At 64.1% G+C, this 12,706-nt stretch overlaps 1 protein-coding gene across 1 annotated transcript in view; it reads right to left on the bottom strand.

The window, feature by feature from the left end:
- The window catches only part of LOC119114710 (RNA-binding protein Musashi homolog Rbp6), a gene marked incomplete at its 3' end in the record, with an annotated part of 39,490 nt that overhangs the window by 14,033 nt on the left and 12,751 nt on the right, over positions 1-12,706 (bottom strand). Inside the window, exon 3 of the mRNA XM_037238726.1 lies at positions 5,326-5,407. Coding sequence (XP_037094621.1) covers positions 5,326-5,407 — 82 coding nt within the window. The remainder of the gene's footprint in view (positions 1-5,325; positions 5,408-12,706) is intronic.

Genomic DNA, 12,706 nt, shown 5'->3' with positions numbered 1-12,706 from the left:
CTCCATCCCGGGTGTCCGCCGCGCGGCTGGTTCGGTTCGCTGATGGCCACATTCCTCGGCACCACCCCGGGAGCATGGCGAGGCGGCTGGGGCGGGCGAGCCGGCCGGCCGGGCGGGCGGGCCGCAGCGAGACTGCCAGGTCGTGACCCCGCCTCCCCTCCCCCACCCGCGGTGCCGGCACGCCGCTCCGCTCCAGTTGGAACAAAAACGGCCCACTTCTGGACCGGCCGCCGTGGGAGCGCCGGCCGCGCCGGGCCGCCCGAACCACCCTCACCCGACCGACGCCGGTCGCTCTCCCCAACGGAGCGGCCGACCGGCCCTGCCGTGCGCCGAGGGCAGACGGGATGGCGCCGCCCGCCGCCAGGGGTCAGGCCGGCCCCCTCCCACAATAGTCGGCCGTGACGCACGGCGCGTCCCGTGCACGGAGCCTGCAGAAGACCGCAAGCGCCGATCCCAATGAGTTATGGCCAGCGGTCACGTGACAGGGCCGGTGACGTCAGAGGGCCGCACGGCACGCCACATGCGGCCGCCACATTTTATTTTCGCCCGGCCGGTCCGTGACGCAATACGGGCTTCCAGGGCTCATCAATCAGGGGGCGCGCCCGGCAAGGGCGACGCCACGGCGCGGCCAGGGGCCTCCCCTGACCGGGTCGAGGGTCGAGGGCAGCTGACACAAGACGCCACGCCCACCAACCTCATGAGCAGGCTGGCGTTGCTCGCCCCGCGACTCCCACACCACGAGCCAAACGCTGCAGTGACTGGCCGCCGTCTCGAAGCGGCAGCGCGTACACCAGCCTGTGGCGTGAGCCTGCGCCGGGCGGGCGTCAGGTGGCGGCAGGCCCGGCGCGACCGGGCCGGGCCGGACCGGCGGCCGGACCTCTCTGGCGCCGGCCACCCGCCGCGCGCCGGGCCGCGGCCGGCCGGCCTGTTACCAAGGCCGCGGCCGGCGCGTCTCTCTGGCCGTGCCGCTCTCCCGGCTGGCGGTGGCGCGCGCGCCGCCCGCTATTGACGGCGCGTCAGCTGAGTGGGGCCAGGTGCGGAGGAGCCGCGCGCTCCGGCCGCCGCGACAGCAGCGACCCCGCGCGCCGGCGGCGGCCGGAGCCGGGCCCGCCGGGCACCGAGGCACCCCGCTGCCGGCGACGCGTCTCACGACCCGCTTTCAGCAGCCCTCTCAGACGGTCTGGGTGCAGAAAGCCTATCTTCTAGAAGCCAGTTTCAGGACTGCTATTTCATGAGGGCCATTTTCAGAGACTGCGCATGCAGAAGGCCCGATCCTTAAGTGGCATATATTCAAGAGACCTATTTTTGTCAGGTCTACCTGCAAAAGGCCTGACTCAGATGCCCTACGCCCAGAATGCTGCTCCTCAGAGGGCTTGTTTGCTCAAATGTTATAATCATTAAGCCGATTTTCAGGAATCCTTCTTTTCGGAAGGTTGCGTTCACGTGGCTGACGTCCAAAATACTATTTTCATTGAGCCCACGTTCCAAACGGCTATTTTCAGAAAGTCTGTTGCCGGAACGCCAACGTTCAGGTGGCCTTTTCAAATGAAAGCTATGTTGAGAAGCTCTACTAGAAGAGGTTTTTCTTCAGGATGCGTACTTAAGAGGGTCTTTTGTTCAGGAGGCGTACTTGATCGCGGCACGGGTTGAAGTGACCTCATGACTTGTGCTCGGAGGGTCTGCTATCTAAAGATGTAAGTCCAAAAGTAACACACTACCAAGGCATGTGTTCGGAAGCATCTCGTGATCATTGAACGTGTCCAGCTTTACGCCTTCACAACGCACGCCATGTTCAAGTGGGTGCTCTGGACGAAAGCCATGATCAAATGGGTACTCTGGACGAAAGCCATGGTCAAGTGGGTGCTTTGGACGAAAGCCATGATCAAGTGGGTGCTTTGGACGAAAGCCTCGTTGATAGAGGCGTTCTTAAGACAGGCAATGAGCAACAAAGTTCGCCGTACACAATCGATAACCAAATCGACCCTCTGAGCGACAGAAGCCACATCCAGGGAGGTTCCGGGAACAAGTGACGTCATCAATCAGGCCTTGGGTAGGTGCTGCCGTGCAAAAGTGAGCATGTAGCGCCTGCGGCTTTCTTCCCTTCTTCCTAGGCTTTCTGAACTTAGGCACCTCAAACGCGGCCGTTCATGAAGTGGGTGTTCTGAAAGAAGACCTTTTAAAATAAACCTCCTCGATTCTGTGTTTGAACGGCCCGGACGTAGGCACCCGAGTAAAAACATTTGGCAAAATAAACCTTTTGAATACAAGCTAACCCAAGTACGCTTCCCAATGCGCAAGCTTTTTGTAAGCAAACCCTGCGGTAAACATCTTCTAAAGACAGCCCCTGCGAAATAACGTCTATTGAAAATAGTCTCTCTAAGCGTATGCATTTTGAGCATGGAATTTCTGAAAGTAGACCCTCTCACCGAAGCTTTTCTGAGAGCAAGCGCTCTGAAAATGGCCTTCTGAGCCCGTCCCCCCACAACCAGTGTGGACTGCGCACGCGGCGTGCGGATCCGGTCGGCGGCCGGACGCCGGCGGCCGGAGGATCCGGCCGGCGGGCGGAGGATCCGGCCGGCGGTGGTTTGCCCGGCCGGACGCCGGGCAAATCACCGCCGGGGCACGGGAGCCCGCCACACCACGGCACGGGGGTCAGTACAGGTACAGGTACAGGTACAGGTACAGGTACAGGTACAGGTACGGGTACAGGCCAGGCACAGGCACAGGCACAGGGTACAGGCACAGGCACAGGCACAGGGTACAGGCACAGGTTCAGGTTCAGGTTCAGGTTCAGGCAGAGGCACAGGTACAGGTACGAACTGGAACGTATACAGGTAAAAGTACAGGTAAATGTACAGGTACAGGGCAGGAAGCGGCGGGCAGAAGCGGCAGAAGGCACAGGCTACAGCCTCGTCAAGACAGGTTTTATCAAAGCTGAGGGAGACGCCAGTAAGCAACAGCATATCAGAGGAAGACCAAGAGTGCATGAACGCACAAGGACGCGAGCAGGCGAGGAGCAAAAGAGCGAGGAAGCATGAAATATTGCCGGCGAGAGAAACAGACCGAAAATGACAGACTACGGCAGAGGTCAGATGGAGGTCAGATCAGCGCGCTTGAAGGTGCTGAGCGGTCGGAACGACGAGAGGGGGAGGGGAAGGCGAGGGGCAGGGGCGCAGGGGATCCGCCGCGTCGGGTGACGGCCGCGCTCGTCACGCGTCGGCATGCGACGCGCGGCCGGACGCGGCGTCAATAGAGCCCTGTATTCACACGGCTCGCTGTCGCCAATGAAAGCCGAGTCGGGCCGGGCGACGCCTGCCAAGCACGCTGATCGGACGGCCTGATGACGCGCCGGCCTCCTTGCGCCGCGCCGGAGCGCCCCTGCACCCCAGCCCGGCGGGCCGCCGCTCCGCACGGCTCGCCGGGTCACGTGCCGCGCACCGGCCGGCGGCTCGCATGACCGCTGGCAGCCGCGCCGGCCGCGCCGGCTCGGCTGCAGGGCGGTCGCGTGAGGCGCCGCCGCCGCCGCCGCGCCGCCACGATGAACGCGTCTTCGGCACGTGGTCACGCCGCCGCCCGGGCCGCGTCACGGCCCCGCCACCAATCGGGGCCGGCCCCGCCACCAATCGGGGCCGGCCCCGGAGCCCCGGCGTCATCCGCGCGACATTAACCGGCCGCCGGCGGCGCCGCGGCGCCGGCGCCGGCGCCGACGCCGGCGTCGCAAATTACAACCGGCCGTCGGCCCATCTGATAAGGACTGAATGCGTGCTAAACTGCAGAGCCTGTGCTATGGTGGTGGATATGAAGGCGCAAACCTGTTCGGCCCGAGTAACGACCGCGTTATCTGTCGCGCTCTCCAGCTCTCGCCGGCCGCTCTGACCTGCTCTGCGCGCGCTCCCTCTCTCCCTCTGCCTGGCGCACACGCGGTATGATTCATTGTCGGTGACCTGATTGGGTCCAGCGGGATTTAGGGGCATCGATTCGGCGGCGCCTGGTGATTTATGGGGCCGATGCAGTGGTACTGGCGACCACGCTCGTCAGCGCGGACGGGGCAGAGGGTGGGGGGAGGGGGAGGGAGGAGCAGGGAGGGGCTCCGGCTGCACTGACCGACCGCAGTGCAGACCAGAGGTCCATGGCTCGGGGCCGGTGCGACGGAGCACTTAGCGGGCGTCTGCAGCTGAAGCAGGCGGTCTGCGCTGGCGCTGCGTCGACAGAGCCTCGCGCTGTCGACGCAGCGCCAGCGCGTCGTCCCCCTCTCCGACCCCTGATCGTCGCCGGTCGTACTCCTCATGGCGTCCGCCTGTGCACGGTCGGAACCGGTGCGTTTGAAGTCCGCTATACGGCGCTGACTTCAGGCTCACACCAAGTCGACGTTCCCTGCTCTCGTCCTTCAAGCTGTCGTCGCTTCTCTCGTTCTCCCATCGCGTTCCACGCTCCCATTCTCCGTTCCGTTCCTAGTTTTCACGCTGTCGCCCCATTCCATCCGGGCCTGCACGTCCCCAGCCTCCCAGCCCGTCCGCGGCGGCTGCAAGCAAACAACTCACCCCGCGGCATTAGCATTTATTGCCAGCACCGGCGCCGAGCGCGAGTCATTAACTGCGCCGATTTTGGCGGTTTCAGCGAACGCCAGGCCCGCACAGCGCTGACGCAGCCCCCCCCCCCCCCCCCCAGCCCCCTCGGACGGTACCGCTGGCGCCGTCCCGACCTAGACTGACGCGACGTTGGCGAGGAGGAGGGGGAGGGGGCGCCGCACATCGAAGTCCGACAGATGACGCCAATAACGCGGCTATAAATGATGTCAAGTTTGGGCTCGTCTGTTTGTCAGAACGAGTTTAAATTGCAGTCACTAGTCATTCAGATGAGAACCCACCCGGTGTCAGCGGAGATTCAGTGTCGGGCTGACAGAGCCACGCCCTGACTCGACTTCCAAGAATTCAGCAGCGGAGCGCTGGGCAGAGGGTACGGCCAGTCACCTCGCAATTTCAGCTCCGGCTTGTTTCCGAAGACTTTGTGTCTGTCATTGGCAATGACTTAATGTCCAGTTTTTATGCAGCAGCTCCTGCCAACTTCTGCAAAAATCGGTACAGTCTATTCCAGTCGCACATCCCCTATAGGTCCTACCCTTGACACCTACGCCTAAATTTCTATCAGATGCTATTAACGTGATCCGCAAATTGCCGAACAGCTTCAGCCGCTACGGCCAAAACGACGGCCTGACAGGCGGTACGATGTCCCTGATGACCTGCACGCTACGGCCTCACAGGCTCCTAGCTACACGACATCGCGCCCGAGGCGACGCCCTTGACCCGAGGTCACGTCGAAGCTTACCGGGATCGTCTGGTGGTCGGGTCCTTCATGACCATCACCTCGTTGACGTCGCCGTAGCGACAGAAGTACTCCCTCAAACCCTCTGGAAAAAACCAGAACAGAAATGTAAGACACTTATGCGCGCTGCCAAGAACAACACCATCATTCATTTGCGGCGCCCGTGACGTCAGCGGCATAAATTCAAGTCATACCGAATTGATGCTCGGCTCCGGGCCGTGATTTAGCGGGGCGGCCGTCGTTGTCGCGTCGTGTTGTCCCGGGACTGGTCAGCTGTCACGCTCCGCAGTCCCGCGAAGTCGGCCTCCTGGGACGCCGGCCTTGATGCGCCACCTCGTTATAAATATCCGGCGGGGCATGATCGGCGACAGACGCCGCACGAGATCGGCAGAGCGGCGCGCGAGCACCGACAACAGCCCCAAACGACGCTCCCATCGCCTCCGCCTACTCGCTATGACGCTCAATAAATTCACCCTCTCCCGTGGAAAGCCATTCACTCAAACCGCTCACTCGCAGCATGCGTCCACTCCGGACGATTCCGCTTGTCCCAGCTAAGGCGCGCATGTGTTACAGTACTGCCGGACGGCCCCCTGAAAGGGGCTCTTGACCCGGAGTCGTCTGCATCGGGCCCTGCAAGCTGACGACGTCTGGCGCGCGGGTGACGACTGACGCACACCTTGCAGGCTTGCGGCCAAGCCTGGACGAATGGCTGACGACTCGCTCATACTGGGCGTCACGGACCGACCGGCTGACACCAGCCTGGCTCAGCGTGAGCCAGCCGCTCGGCGCCTCGCTAATGTGCCAGAATAGCCCCTATCGAGGACAATGCAGGGCTTGCCGTTCGACCGTCGCCAGTTCGCGATGTACACACCACGCGAATAGCTCCGCATAACACCGGAATTGGCCAACCGCAAGAACAACCGCCGCCAGCCAGGTGGAGCGACACGAGGGGAACAATTAAAGCGACAGAAACAGGTGCATTTCGGCAGCACCTGTATTTTTATGGGTCCGCTTTCTCTGTCTGTCTGACGGCTGCGGTGGGGGAGGGGGCGGGGCGGGGGGCGGGGGCAGGACAAACAGACCGTGCGGCTTATGTCGTCCAGACGACGAGGTCGCCCGTCCAGGCCAGGCTAATTCGGGAGCGACAGGTCGGCTGTGGGAGTCCCGAGTCTTGCCGGCGCCGGCCGCCGGGTCCGGCTATTCTGCAGCGCTCGGCCCGGCCGAGGGCCGCGCGTAGGCCGTCAATGACGGGTACGGACTGCTGACTGTCCAGGGCACGTGTCGGCCACTGGTCCGGACCGGGCTGGTTCATCCTATGAACTGTGGTTCGGTAAGACATACATCGACTGTGGTTGGCCCTCGCCATGTACGAAATCGTGGTCAGCGACGACCACAACTGAACAGCCGACGGCACCGCGGCGCTGATCACGCTGTGCAGGCCCCGGCAAGGCGCCGGGTACGGTCCGTCCGGTACGACCGACTCCGGTCCGTCCGCCAATGCTCGCCATGGACCGAGGCGAGGCGCCGGAGGAGCGGAGCCAGCCAGCCGGCAGCGAAAGCCGGCTGGCTGGCTCCGCACAACAATGCAGTCGGAACGGCGACAGCTGGCCGGCCGAGGAGGTCCCCGACGGACGGCGGCGGCCCGGGAGAGAGGCGGAGAACAGACGCACCGCGCGCGGCGGCACGACCGGCTGACCGAGTGGGCGCGGGGCGCGCTGGCCGAGAGAGCGAGAGAGTGCGGGTGAGTGAAGGAATGACACTGGGAGGGGGAGGGAAAAGAAAGGGAAAAGATTGGAGAGACCGAGGGAGAGACCGGAGAGCGGGAGACGGGAAGGCGGGTGAAAGAGGGGAGAGAGGAAGGAGGGAGAAAGAGAGGGAGAGCAGACGAAGGAGAAAAAGACGGAGGGAAGGGGGGGGGGGGCAACACCGCCGCAGTCCCGGACCAGAGACCTTCTGCTCGGCTGCGGCTGGTGCGGGCGGGTCGGGCTTTGTTTTGAACAATGTCCGCGAACCCAATAAACTACAACAGTCCTCCGGCACAGCGTTCCGTACGCGCCAACCACCGACTCTGCTCCAAAAACACGACTTTACGCGATGCCAGAAAACGCTCGGTCAAAAAGACCTTTAACTCAAGGAGCATAAGAAGTGCCAAAATCCTCCGAAGACCTTAAAGCTACCCGCATCCAGTTCTGGCGAGCACAAGCGACAGCGTCCGGCTTCCCCGGCCTCAGCAATCATTCCGGGGTCAGAACGCCCACGGGCCGCCCCAGCACGGAGCAAAAAGGTCAGCGCCCGACGCCGGGGGTCAGCAGGTCGCCGACGGGTCACGTGTCACCGCGCGGCCGGCCCCGGCCCGCTGGTTTGCGATGACAGTGCCGCAGTCTAATTCGACATAATTGTCAGCCGGCCGATTTATGTATTCCCGGACGATGGGCGGAGGGCGTGGGCTGGGGCCGGGGTCAGATGGTGATCAGGAGCGGTGTGACGTCCATGAGGTCTGGCCGCGGCCGCCGCTGCCCTCCCGCAGGCGGCACGGGCCGCAGTCACGTGACGTGACGTGACGCGCCGCGCACGGGAAGCGTCGCCTCATCGTACGGCTTTTATAGTCGCAGCGCGGCCGGGCCGCCGACACACCCGCTACGCGCGTGGCCCGGAGCAACAGCCCGGCCGCCATCCCTGTTAAGTGTATACGTACCATGCACGGGGGGCGTCGGCCGCTCCGGCTCCCTGAATGCGCCAGCCGCACGCCACGGACAATGCGTGGTACATGACTTTCAGTCGGACGCCGAACACAATGCCTTGGAATGGTACAAATGCTTCGGCTGGGCGCTACAGCGACCGTCACGGAATGGCCCGTTGCAGAGCAACCTAAAGACCCCGGTCACGAAAAAGGGCAGCGACTACCGGTCGTGGGCTGTCACGGCTCATACCCGTTGACATCACGATAGCTTCATCCAGTTACGACAACCCAGCAACAGCTTCAGCTTCAGCCTCAGCTCCAGCTTCGGCGCTTCCGTCCGCCGGAATGCCCCGCAGGCGGCCCAGCGCTGGACTGTGTCCAGCGCCACCGGAGGAAAGTGCGGCGCCGGCGGCGTGTCCCTGTCGACCCCGCTGCGGCCCGCCCCGGCCACCCCCGCCGCTCGGACGCCCGCAAACCGGTCTGTGGCCGCTCGGCGCCGCGGATATAACCGAGGGCGGCCGGCCCACGCCACAGCTGTACGGCTGCAGCCGGCCGTACGGCTTCTGTACACGATTACGCGGCCCTCGGCGGCCCCGCCGAGCAGTCAGCTGCCGGCGCTGGCCACTCGTCCATGGCGGACAGTCCCGCTCGGCCGGCTGAGTTCTGCACGATTTGGAGCGCCGGCCGTGGCCGCCGCCCGGACATGTGAAGGGCGGCGGCCGCAGAGCGCGATCATCGGCCGCGGCGCCGGCTGCGGCCGCGCGTGTGGCGCGCTCGCACAGCGAACGAGGCCACGGGCCGGCACAGGTCACGGGTCAAGTGAGGACGTGAACCCCGCGCGACTACAAATCAGGCGGGGTTCCCAGCCTCGCCGAGGTCACAGGCCAGCCGGGGGCGCGGCGACGGCGCCGCACAGAGGTCGGTCGCCGCCCGGCAAGCGCTGATGGCGGATTCATTTACAAGTTCAATTACGCGGCGCCCGGGCGGCCGGGCCGGCGGCCGGACCGGGCCGGACCGCGGCGCGGCGCGGCCCGACCGACCGACCACAGTCGATTATTACGCTAACGGGAAGCGCCATTAATACCGCCCGGCAGTGACCTGGAGAGGCCGGCGTGGCCACGCCAGCGACCATCGGCCAACTCTCGTGGTCAGCACCGTTTTGCATGGCGTTTCTCCTCGCGTCCGCTCGCGATGGTCTCGACTGTAGGACGAGTTCCAGCGAGCCTGCAGCCCAACTCTCTCGCAACGGCGCTCGCGCCGGCTCGCTCTCTCCCTCTGTGTGCCTGTCTTTCTCATTTCCTGGCACCGCTTTACAAGCGGGTCATGGCAAACAGGAGTGCAGCAGGAGAGACGAAATGGGAGCACTTTGGGTGGAACAGGCGGGGTACTCGAACAAAATCCTTTGTTGGAGTGTCTTGCGCCTACGTCATTCTCATTGCCCCCCGCGTCACGTCCACAGTCACACAGTCCACGTCCACGTCCACAATCATCAGCAGTGCGGGAGAAACGCAGAGCCGTGCACGCGAGGGATGGAGCAAACCTGGGAGCAAAGAAATACTGAGGTTTGCAGACTGGAGGAGCAGAGTGGCGTCTGTGGACAGCACAATCGCAATGAGACCATGACCTTTCCGCTGATCTTTCTTTGTAAGCTTTCTTTTAGCTTATCCTAATCCTACTGGGACAAGGCAGATTGCTGCTGGACTGCTAATGTTGCTGGAGGGCTTCCTTCTTCATATTGTTCCTCATCTAAATACGCCCAGAGCGCTCCCTCCCTCTCCCGCTTCCCCCCCCCTCTCTCTCTCTCTCTCTCTCTCTCTCTCTCTCTCTCTCTCTCTCTCTCTCTCTCTCTCTCTCTCTCTCTCTCTCTCTCTCTCTCTCTCTCTCTCTCTCTCTCTCTCTCCCTCTCTCTCTCACACACAGACGCGGAGATGTACATACACAGACGCCCGCCTTCTCGGCACAGCTAGGAAATTACGTCTTACGCGACCGCTGCAGCCGGAAGGGTTCGCTGTTCCGCGTTAGGAAGACGGCGCCCACGACTGGAGCGAGATGAGGTCGTCTGGAGGAGACTGACACGGAGCCTGAACCTCACACCGCCTTCCGCCTGCCCACACCGGCCTGGTCGCAGCGCCAGCCGGGGCAGCTCTGACGGGCTGACACGGCGACGGACGCCGCCGGAGCGACGGCGGCGACGGACGCCGCCGGAGCGACCGGCCGCCGCTGCGGCGCGGGGCCGCTCCCCGCGCGGCGCCGCGAGCTCGCCGCCGCCGGCGCGGGGCCGGCGTGTGCGGGGGCTGGCCCGTTAGCCGTGCACGGCACCGGCGGCTGGCCTTGGCGGGCGCTCCTGTCCCGCGGCGGCGGCCGGCGCGGCCCGGGTCACGGCCGGCGCCGGCCTGGCGCCGCCGCGCCGGCCATTGTCGCCGCCGCCGACGTGCCGTTGACTGGGCGCAGCGCGGCGCGACAGTGGCGTCGCCGAGCGCTGCGGAGCGGCGACGACAATCGGCGGCGCGGCGCCGGGCGAGTGTTAACGCGACGCTCCGGCGGCGGCGCGCCGCCTGGACGCCGCGCGAACGGCCGCCCGCGACGGACAATTTGTTGCTACTCGAGCGGCGCGCAGCCGGTCGCGAGCGACGAGGCGACGGCGCGCCTCGTTCACGCCGGCGGCACCGCGACGGGGCGCCCGGCAAAGCTCGTCCGGCGGCAGCGCCCGCTCGCCTCGACCGAACGCAGGGCGCGCCTTCGCCGGCGTACGAATCGCCAGCGAGCGCCTCACAACGGCAATCAGCATGCTTCGGCGGGGCCCAGCGCCGACGGAATTTGACGCCCCGAAATCCAGGCATAAATTCGTCGTGCGAGCGAGCGTCGGCCGGCGACAGAAAGCAAATCGACTGGGGGCCCGGAGACGACGCGGTTTGCCGGCCGCAGATAATGCCGTCGGTCGCGGCCGAGGGCGGCGACACAAAGGCCAATGGTCCCGGGCCGCGCAGGATTTCCAGTTTAAATAGGCCGCCGCCGCCGCGGCGATGGCATTCAGCTCGATTCTCCACGCGTGATATTGTTGTTCCTGTCGGCGGTCACGGGCGGGCGGCGTCCTCGCCGCCAGCGCCGCCGCTCGCCGCAGGACGCGCCGCCTGCGCCGCCGCTCGCCGCAGGATGCGCCGCCTACAGCGCCGCGGAGGAGGTGGCGCGGCGGCAGGCGGAGCGAGGACCGGCGTCGAGTCGCAAGGCAGCGGCGCAGGCGGGGACGCGCGGGCTGTGCGAGGAAAGCGCGCCATGATGAACAGAGACGAATCGTCGCGACGATAATTCTGTAGAAAAGAACGGCCACCAGTGTTTCAAGAGAGGCGAACATTAGACCGATCGGCCCACCATCTTGGTGACGGTCGAAGAGCAAGATAGCACCAGACCTCGAAAAACCGGAACATAACGAGAGCCGGGAGACACGAGTATCCCTCCAGGTGCCGGAATCGCCCCCGCGTGGACGGGTCTGGCTGGGTCTTCGTGACGGCCGGGCGCCGGCGCCTCCCGCCGGGCGGCGGCGGCAGGCGGTCCGGAGTACGGTGACCGGCACGATCAGCCAGCGGCGGCCCCGGGACGGCGGTCAGCGGCCGTCCCAAGGCGGCGTTCAGCCGCTGACCGATGCCTCGTCGATCCATCGCGCCGGCCGGGGAGGGGCAGCGTCAGCCGCGCGCATCTGCGGGCCTGAGTTATGGCCGACCTCGATACCGACGAAAAGTAGGAGTCTCAACATGGCATGATTCCGGGAGATAATTTGTCATGAGGCCCAGTCACCGGGCCGCTAGTGCGGCGCCAGCGCCCGGCTCGAGACGATGTTATGAAGAAATATGGCTGAGCGAAACACATCAGGTCGGACCCACCGCCGTTGAGAGGCCAATCAGCTGGCGCCATGCATCACGCCCGAAATGGGCGACAAAACTCGACAGTGATCTCGTGAGATATGAAAATGACGCCGGCGGCGCCCGGTCGGAGCTCGTGCATAATTTATCTGCGTGCGTTATGGCGTGGTTACTGCAATCGACCAGTGTCCCAGTGTTTTATTTCGAAATTGACTGCCCTAGCTGACCATGTCCTAATCCTAAAATGCCCTAATCCAAAATGGCTGCGACGGAGCGATATGACGGTTGGTTCCATTTGAGAAACCTTGCCAGCACGGGAGGGTAAAATTAAACAACCATCATTAATTATCTCGTTAAGCATTCCGAATAAAAAAACAGCGTGGAACGATGAATATAACTCAAAGGCGAAACGGATTGCTTTTGTCGGGCGTGCGCTTTGAAGACCAGCGGCCTGGCAGGAGCGGACGGGGTATAAATTTGCACGAGTGTCGTGCCTGCCGGATGCATGACGAACGGCTGGGACAGGTCGTCTTGGCTCAGAAAAGCTGACTGCTCCACCTTCCCGGCCCAAGCTCTCCCCCTCCCCCTCCCCCGATGTCATGCATCGGCGGAGGGCGGGCGCCAACGGCAATGACTGTGACAACGGGAGCCTGCCTCGAATAGATACGCACCAAGTGCAAGGCGGAGGACGGGGTGAGTAGGCACGCGACTCAGGCGGAGCGTTATACGAACTTTTTACGAGTCAGCATGTCGTTAGGATAGACAAAAGGAGGCGCACTTCAAAAGACGAGCTCGTCAACTGATAATAGCATCAGCGCCATCGCCGCCGCACTAATTAGAGCTGAAA

The sequence above is a fragment of the Pollicipes pollicipes genome, unplaced genomic scaffold, assembly GCF_011947565.3.
Source record: "Pollicipes pollicipes isolate AB1234 unplaced genomic scaffold, Ppol_2.1 Scaffold_3002;HRSCAF=3523_pilon_pilon_pilon, whole genome shotgun sequence".
Lineage (NCBI taxonomy): Eukaryota > Metazoa > Arthropoda > Thecostraca > Pollicipedomorpha > Pollicipedidae > Pollicipes > Pollicipes pollicipes.
The sequence above is the reverse complement of the archived record's forward strand: the minus strand, read 5'-3'. Positions and strand labels throughout refer to the sequence as shown.